At 44.9% G+C, this 9,649-nt stretch overlaps 1 protein-coding gene across 1 annotated transcript; it reads left to right on the top strand.

The window, feature by feature from the left end:
• Positions 1 to 4,243: 4,243 nt before the first annotated feature.
• Positions 4,244 to 9,431, top strand: LOC308174172 (regulator of G-protein signaling 17-like; the record flags this gene model as incomplete). The annotated part of the gene is made up of 4 exons (XM_080549244.1): positions 4,244 to 4,350; positions 5,561 to 5,635; positions 8,708 to 8,939; positions 9,246 to 9,431. 4 exons carry the CDS (start codon positions 4,244 to 4,246, stop codon positions 9,429 to 9,431), a joined length of 600 nt encoding a protein of 199 aa, XP_080405370.1.
• Between the last annotated feature and the right edge of the window lie 218 nt (positions 9,432 to 9,649).

Genomic DNA, 9,649 nt, shown 5'->3' with positions numbered 1-9,649 from the left:
GGCCAGGGTTCCCTTGAAACATATATTCATATCTCAATGGGACTTACCTGGATAAATAAAGATTAGCTAAATAAATACTGAAAAGGGTCTTTTCATCTGATTTGTATTCTGTCAAACAATTGAATACAAGCAATGGGCTTGGGCTTGGGCTTAGGGCTGAGGCACCGCAATGTATTACAATGAGACCATGTTGTTACACCTAGAGTAATTTAATTGCAGTGTTTTTATACGTATGTTAAGCAATTTTTTGTGTGATTTGACCAAATAATCAATGGTTAATACAAGGCCAAAGAATAGCACTGTAATTTGTACCATAGTATGTGTACAACACTGACATGTGCAGTGTCTATTTTCTGTTTTTCAGATGTTGTATTATTGAGTTCAACACCTCGAATGGTCCATCTGAGAACCTGAGTGTCTGCTGAGGATAAGGAGAAGAGAGGAACCGAGAGAGAGATAGAGTGAGAGAAAAGAGAGGAATCGAGAGGGAGAGACAGCCTCCTCCATAGACCGCCTCATCCCCTGACCCTCCATCAGGGATGGTGAGAACAGTACCCAGCGGACACACTCCTACTAGCCTAGTGCTGCCCCTCTGTTCAACCCCAGTTCAACTTACCTCAGCACCATGATTCTCCTTCCTGGCCTGTCTGTGGAAACTGACTAATTCACATGGTAGGTCTCACTGTCAATTCATGGGACCGTTACGTGATCCCAACCATCACAGAACAGTCTGTGACTGTCAGTCTTTTCATGAATTAAAACAGACACATACTTTTCTTCTGAACGCAAGAGAGAGTTAGTGTATTAAAAACAATATTGATTCTATTGAGGCTCTTAATTATTTCCTGTATGCCCATATTTAGCCCTAGTACAGTATGTCCTCTCCCTGGGTGAGTATTGGGGAGAGAGGCAGGAGATAGGTCCAGGTATGCAGTTAGTTTTACTGTTACCTTTGCAGCTGCTTAGTTATTTTAGTCTTGTTTTTGTTAGATAATCCATCCAATATCTATTTTTTCAATTCTTAGGGGTGATTTTGTGGACAAAGATAAATAGTCTCCATTGAAGATACATTTTGTCTACGATTAGGCTAAAAAAAAAACTACATCCTACATTATGACCATCCTACAAATGCCCTCCTCTACTCTAGACAACACATTTGACGAATCCTACCTAATTCCAGTCTCTTCTCCTAAATCCTACATAACCTAGATGCTTCACAGATCATTCATTAGTAAAGTCGTACTTTAGTCGTAAGGGTGTTATTATGACAGGTCGTCACACTTGGCGCTGTGCCAAATGGTTGAGGTTATTTGTGTTTCCACATAGAGGATCCAGTATTTGCATGTTCTTTCAGCGTTGCGGCCGCATCTCCCCTTGTAGAACAAAGGCCCTTCCTCACAGTAGTTTGCATCAATGTGCATGTTTTCCACCACCGTACACTAAATAACCGGGCGGCGCTGCTCGAGCGCTCCATTCACGTTTTGCATATAGCTGGTTCTGTTCAGTCGTGGAAGTCTCGTGGTAGTTGTGGAAGACGGCTAAGATAGACAGGAGACAGCCTGGGTCTCGCTACAGCACAGCAATCAAGAATTTATTAAACTGTAGGTTAAAAAAATATAATTTGCAGGTAAGATTATCCTTCCTTTATTTTCCTTCATAATGTGATTTCAGAGCAAAGTGGAGAAGTGAAATAGTGAAGAAAAATGTAGTCACATAGAGATCAAATGGTTTAGAGAAGTTCACCGTCTCATCTACTGTAGACTGCTCTGAAGAGTCAGTTAGTTTATACACTGGGATTTTGATAAACCCAGGAGAACTCCTAACTCTGGTTTAAACTATATCTACATTTAAAAAAAAACAACCTCTGGTCTGTGGCTCGCACATTTTCCTAATGAAGATTAAAATATTGTCTGGGAAAAGTCTTCAGAGGTTTTTATGAAGGCACATTATCATAACTCTGGATTCATTCCTTGGCTATCCATTTGAGAAAGTTCAATCTGGGTGTGTTACCTTGACAATGCTGTTTTATCCCTAAGCAAGTTGATGAATTGAATCAGGTGTGTCAGCGCTGGGCTGCAGCAGAAATGGGTGTCCTCCGGGATGGGAGTCCCCCGGGAATAGAGTAGTACAGTAGGCAGCCTTAACAATAGACGAGGAAGTCCTGATAAACACTGGCTGTAGACCTAGTGGCTGATATCCGCCTTTCGAGTCAGAGATGTTCCACTTCAACATGCAAATACAGCAACTAGATACCAAGCCTAAAATAACATTTTTCTCAGTACTCCCATCGTCGTCATCCCATCGTTATTTAGTAGCCAGACGCTTGTGTGCTTGGCTCGCATTAGTCCCTTGTCATCATTGGGGACTGGTATGACATAATTGTCTGTTTGCACTCACATATCTCATTTGCACCTGGATGTAGATGTAAGAATGAGAAGCTATTTCAGGACATACTGTAGCTCAATATCTGTAAAAAATCCTCTCCCTCACTCTGTCATTTGTTTGTTTTTTGGGTCATCTTTAGACTAGACACTTGATTCAGAGCAGTATACAGTACAGTATACCACACAGCTTCTTCTGCTAATGGGTGAAGACATGTGAAACTCTGAGTGTGTGTGTGTGTGTGTGTGTGTGTGCGTGCATGCGTGCGTGTGTGTGTGTGTGTGTGTGTGTGCGTGTGTGTGTGTGTGCATTACTTACACACAGCAGAGAGGATTTGGCTCAGTCCCAGAAGGCACCAGGAAGGGAATCCTCTCCATCTATCTCTGATATCTCAGTTTCGGATATTGGAGTACAAAAGTCACGTGGCTCAATTAAAGGCGGAGCTCAATGCAAAGTTGAATTGGTATAATTTATGCAGATCGATCTGGTCTCGTCATAATCATGTACACAGCAGTGGTTACAGCATGGATGAGCAAAGTGCTGGAGGGAACAGTCCTCTCTTTATAGTAGTGGACAGAGAGAGAATAGGATGACTGACACATGTAGGTTGTGAACTCTCATCACTTGACAACGGCTCCACAAATCTAGAGGTCATCCAAGTCTTGGCCTATCATGTGTGTTTCCTAACAGACCCTCCTTAGCTGACCGCTCTGGATGTATGTATCGATATCACCCAGAAGCTATAATTACCTGGTCACTAGGCTGGAAAGGTGTAACATGTCCAGTATGCTGACTAAAAAGCAGTTTTTGGGCACTTTCTACTGACACCGAAAAACACATCACAACACAAAAACACAAATAGGCAGTCTGATTATATTAACAAAAATATTCCAGATTATACCTCCCAAAATGTTCCTTTATGAACCCTTATTATTAAACAAAATTATCCCAAATTAGTATGTCCTCAGTTATGTGGTTTTCACGCATGACCAAATGTCTCAATTCTTCCATTGACTAGAATTGAGTAAAGGATCATTTCCAAATGATGTGTATAGAGTAGGGATGGGACAAAATATCGATACAGCGATTATCGTATCGTTGGCCTCTTGGATACGATTATCAATTGACGTCGCAAAATAGCAAATCGGCCCCAAAAAAGGGGGGGGGGTGGGGTGGGAACAAGTTGCCCACGCGCGTTGTAGAACGGAAGTGAACCAACAACAGTGAAGAAGATGAATGGCGAAAAGCAGGAAAAACCAAATACGAAATGCACCTCGCTCTAGCCTACAAATCTAAAGTCTGGGACAATTTTATTTCAAAGCAAGGCTTCCCTTTAACTCCCAGAGGTTTACGACTATTACTAAGTCTATCACAGGTTTATCTGCGAACAGACACTCTGAAAGTCTTCTTTGCCCTGAGCCGGCAGGGAAATCCCACCGCAAGTCAGACATCGCTGCTTCCATAACACTCGCCTGCTCGGACAATTGTACTTCCGCCCAATTCACAACCAGATCCCAGCATCCTCAGTCCACCAGATCCCGCAGATGCCGCAATCCACATGGTTCATCTCAGCCTGACTACCCTCCCCCATTGACCATTGTCCTCTGGAACTCCATCGTGAGGGACATCAGAGTGAGGAGTGGCCACGGGAGACCGTACTCCCATTCAGTTTGTCTTTCGTTAGAAATACACTCCTCACATGTCACCCCAGTGCTTTGACGTGATGTCTATGAGAAGTGAAGTGGAGTGAAACCCAGTGTGTCTGGGTGGTTATTCTATCCACAGTCCTTTATCACAGCCATTTTATAACCAGTGTGTTTGTGTGTTTGTTCCACAGCCCCGAAGTCTAAGTGGAGTTGAGATGAGGAAACGGCAGCAGCCTCACATCGAAGGACCTCCCCAGGCCCCCGGCCACCCCCGGCCCAACACATGCTGCCTCTGCTGGTGTGGTTGCTGCAAATGCCTGTGGTACGTCTCTGTGGGTCTACAACATCTTTGATGTGGCTTTTATTATGTGCCTCTGGTAGGTCTCATACATACATCTCTGGTATAAGGCCTCTGGTTTACAACATCTTTGGTGTGACTGCCCGCCACCCTCCACAGCCTGGGCCAGTGCTAGCCTGCCTGCAATCCTTATCGGGGCTATTTCCATGGTCCCATCACATGCAAACTGCTGTGAAGAACATGGTGTATATTTAACATGGGGAGAGCCCTCGGCTAGCTAGCTCAGCTACACCAACACAATAGAGGACTTTGATGGAGGAAGAGAGGGGAAGCTGATATCCACCACCGTGTTGTAAAAATAGACCCCCCCCCGCCCCATTCTGAGTTCTCTTAGCCCTCCCTCCAGTGGTGGTATAATTAAACAGAAAGTTTGTGTCTGTGATTAACCACATTCATACAGTTAACCCCTAGAGGCCAAGCAGCAGAGCTGAGCTTCGGATAAGAGAGGAAACAGTCAATCGCAGGGAGTTGTTGGAGGGACACTGAGCTGTCAAGTACATGAGCGGTGGATCCCCCCCCCCCTCCCCCCCTTTACTGTGTGATTTGGCACCTCCCTTGATCTAGTGTGGGCTTGAACTCCACACATATCATATGAGGGGGGGGCCTTTAATGTTGTGTTCCTATGATTGGAAGAGCCAGGCTAATAATAAGGAGCCATCTTTAATTGATTTAAGCCCTAGCCCTCCTCACTCACTCACCCACCACCCACCCACCCATCCATTCAGATAACATAAATGTATCCCCGGACAGCTCTGAGGGGGAGTAGAAGAGCTTAGCTAGACCTACAGCTGCTGATGTGAAGCATATTTGGGATAGAGGTGGGGGGGGAGCCATGCCTACACCACAGTTTGTAATGAAACATGTAGAGGTGAGAGAAGGGAGAGAAAGGGGTTTAGAGATTGAAGGGTGGGTTGACAGAGGGGGTGGAGAGCCACAACACAGCTGATATGAAATAAGTATGGGGGGGGCGGGGTTAGCAGGTAGGAGGGACAGAGAGGAGTAATATGAAACAGGTACTGTACTGTCGGTTGTAGGATCTTAAGCAAGCCACAAAATGAGGTGGATTAATGGATAAATACAGTGTGCTCATGACATTATTCATCATTTCCCTCTAACCAGTGTTATAACCTGTTGTTATTATACTCATCTATGGCAGGGGTCTCATGTCTTGCAGGAGCGAAGACAGGCTTGAGCGTAGCGAACGGCAGACGTGCACCAAGATGGACAGTATTGAAGCCGCAGAAGAACAGTAAGTTCAGCAACCCTGGTTTTCTACAGATGATTTGCCAGACTGCGTTTCGTTCAATCCAATAACAGCTTGAGCACTCGTTGGTCTTTTCGGTAAGATACGAGGCTCCGTTCGTCATGACTGGCTGCCTCAAGAAATCGTAGAATATACATTTTTCATTCATTTTTTTCCCCCTACGTCTTTCTCCTCTGTCTGTTTTTGCGGCGTTGCTCAGGCCTACTCACTCTCCCTCTTGACGGGGCTGAGTCAATAACTGTTCTTGTCCTGCTCTGCTCACTGGTCGGCTGGATTAGCCAATTAGAGCATGAGGTTTATGCTCCCCCCCACCCACCCACCCACACACACTCACTCACTCACACACACACACACGCACGCACGCACGCACGCACGCACGCACGCACGCACGCACTCACTCACTCACTCACTCACACACACACACACACACACACACACACACACACACACACACACACACACACACACACACACACACACACACACACACACACACACACACACACACACACCAGGGCCGGATCTAGGCATAGGCATTCTAGGAACACATGTCTAGGGCCTCCTTGCCACTAGGAGGCCCAGACAGAGGTGGGTAAGGAACATCAATTGCCTAAATAATGTTAAACATATATTTTAAAATATTAAAATCTCTATATTTCAATGTTTATATATCTTATTATTTTTTTAAACATAAACATGCGTTAGCGCTAATGTGCGGGAAAAAATATTTCCGGCGATTCAGTGAAGATCATCACTGTATGTTAACAGCAGCGACATATAGGCTGTTAGCAGCTTTTCGTATTCTTTCGGGTGCAGCAAAGCGCCCAAAAAAAGAAAAATGAAGAGGAAGAAAGAACACGACAGAGGGGCTTTACACAACTTTTTCTCTGGCCCTTCAAAGCCCACAAGGCAGCCTCAATTACCGGCTCCAACTGCAAGACCCTCCGCTGCAGAGGAGGAACGAGGCTCCGCACCTGACCAGGCCAGAAACCATTTTGAAGCCTACGTAGCAGAGGCCAAAACTCTCACAGCAGCTGAGGGATACAAGGCAGACAGCTGAAGAAGTCGAGTGAAGAAAGTAATGTTCGGTAAGTCTGCAGGTCCAGAAGTTCAACGCTCAGGACGCGATGCTTTCCTGATTGACATACATTATGTCATCTGTGACTGCTTGTCAAAGGCAAGAAGCATACCAAAATGTGGAGGAGAAAGTCGGTTTCCAAAAGCCAAATCAACGGACATTGGAGAAATGCGTGCAGCGCCAGCGACAGACAATCAGGAAATACCCACATGATCTTGAGGAAGACTTTACAGCAGAGTGTTGCTGTAGGACTTTACAGCAGAGTGTTGCTGGTTCATCTGAATTGTGAAAAATGAACAACCAGTCATGGACATGTATACAGGCATGATAATCGCTCACCTTTCGGCGAAATTCGCCGTTTTGAATCCAAAATAGGTGACCTACATTCATATATTTTTTTTTTTTAATCTTGTAATTCTGCATGTGACCACCACTAGAGTACATCTAAAAGAAATCAGATATGAGCACATGGAAGCTAATTTTTCCACAAAAAAAACTTTCCGCCGGGACCGCCTAGCTGCAGGTTCCGGGTCTCGTATCCTTCTCACCTTTTTCACCCCGACCCATTTTCATGCCTGGTATAAGAAGCTCAGAGAGCTAGACCTGAGGGATGCTTTCCCTAACATGGACATGTGCCTTCGTATGTATCTGATTACCGGTTGCAAACTGTTCAGGAGAAAGGTCGTTTTCTTTGTTGAAACATGTGAAAGATCCACAGTAAGGGGGGGAAAAAAACGAACGCCTTTGCCCTGTTGGCAATTGAGAATGGATGTACGACCTCCCTGGATTTTTACTCCACCTCATGGAAAGTCAGGAGAAAGCATCTGTAAATGTAAGTTTTCTATTTAAATATCTAACTTAATAAGTAAAGGCACATTCAAATCAAATGTAAAATGCATATAAATGAAATGTATAATATAGGGCTACGCTTTCCACTATAAATAAATGACAACAAACAACAAACAAATGCTGTGTGAATACCGAAATATAAATAGATGAGCTCAAATATATACCTAACTAAATGAAGGGGCATAATAATCACGTGGCAGTTAAAAGTCATTGTGTTTGTTTACCAAATATCAAAATGTATATGGAGGGCCCAAAAAAGACAGCCTGCCTAGTGTGATCTATCCATTTAATCCGGCCCTGCACACCCACACACCCCTCTCCGCTCTCAGTCTGTCTGACTGAAACAGCTGTTCACTCTCAGGTTGCAACACATGAGGACATTATCACACACATCCTGAATATTCTTTATCATGATAATGTTGAAACGGGAATGACAGGGGTTTGTCACCTAGGTCTAATATCCTAGGTCTACTTGAGATGAAACCATGCCGCCTACAACACAGTTACAGCCAGTGTTGGGGAAGCTACTCTGAACATGTATCTAAATGACTTTACCAGGGAAGAATTGTAACTACACTATAGCTACCCTTGAGAGAAATATAGTATGTCAAACTAAAGAAAAAGGTTTAACTTTATTAAGTACTTCACTATATCTAAACTACAGTACCCGTGACAGTCAGTTACTGAAAGATGACTAGTCCACATGACTGAAACGACCGAAAATCTCTGAAATGAAGATTGAAAGATAGAAACAGTTCGGCGTATGGGTTGTTGTTTCCGCTCCACTCCACCAGGCTCGGGCCGAGGGGCTACCCTTTTACCACCCCGAGACCTTGTTGAGGGGCTCACCCGGGCTATATTTCTGGACACCCCTCCAGAAGCCACGTCATCGTCATAGAAACAGTTGAAGTGGAGCAGTGGAGATACGGGAAGCAGCGAGGGAATAAATGTTCGGGACATTTCAAGTTCAAGGGCTGGAATAATAGTTATTATTTTGTCAAGAGTCATTTGAAAACAGCATTGTTACTCTGCAGTGTATTTCTCCTATAGAAATATCGTCCTTTCTATTCAGTCGACTGTGGCTATTCTGAGAGAGTGTATACTCCTTGTTTCTGCTATTGTCTGCTTAGGCACCCTAGTCTAGACGAGGTGGTCGCTTGGGCCCGCAGCTTCGAGATGATGATGCGCTCCTCGGAAGGCCGGGACATCTTCCGGGAGTTCTTGCGTTCCGAGTACAGCGAAGAGAACCTGCTGTTCTGGCTGGCCTGTGAGGATCTGAAGCTGGAGACCAACCCCACCACCGTTGATGAGAAGGCCAGGATCATCTACGAAGACTACGTCTCCATCCTATCACCAAAAGAGGTAGGAGGGAACATGTTGTTGTTGTTGTTGTTGTTGTTGTTGTTTTTGTTTGTGTGTCACTGTGTGGAGTGGTAGAAGGATATTATTCCTTGTCTCCCCGTGTCTCCTAGCATGTTGTTTACAAGAGTTGCAGCAACTGCTAATTTACTGCTTTACTGCGTAATAACAGAGTATTTCTATCCAATTTCTGTGTAACAGCGTTAATATTACACAGGAACAATTATATATCAGATGTTTTAGGTTAGGGTTAGGGTTTCTCTCCCTCCCCCCTCTCCGCCTGACTCTCTTCTCTCTCCCCCCCCCCAGGTAAGCCTGGACTCGCGGGTGAGAGAGGGCATCAACCTGAGTCTAGCGGAGCCCAGCAACCTGATGTACGAGGAGGCGCAGCTGCAGATCTACACTCTGATGCACCGAGACTCCTACCCCCGCTATCTCAACTCCTCCGTTTACAGAGAGCTGCTGGAGACCAAGAGGCGCTGTCTGGATACCTAGAGAGGCCAGGCTCTCTTGTACGTACGTACACCTACGCCACCAACCAACCAACGCTACAACATGGTGCCAGAACCGGGTTTGATATCTCCTTTTTTGAAAACAAACAAAAAAAATGAACAGAAAAAACCTTGATAGTTTAAGCAATTTTCCTGTGTCTGCTCTTGACCGCGACCCTGGCGGGTTGGTTCCTGGTTTGACGGTCGACGAGAGGAGCGACC

This window comes from Nansenia antarctica, assembly GCF_963989245.1.
Source record: "Nansenia antarctica genome assembly, chromosome: 19".
Classification (NCBI taxonomy): domain Eukaryota; kingdom Metazoa; phylum Chordata; class Actinopteri; order Argentiniformes; family Microstomatidae; genus Nansenia; species Nansenia antarctica.
This window is presented reverse-complemented; position numbering and strand designations above follow the sequence as displayed.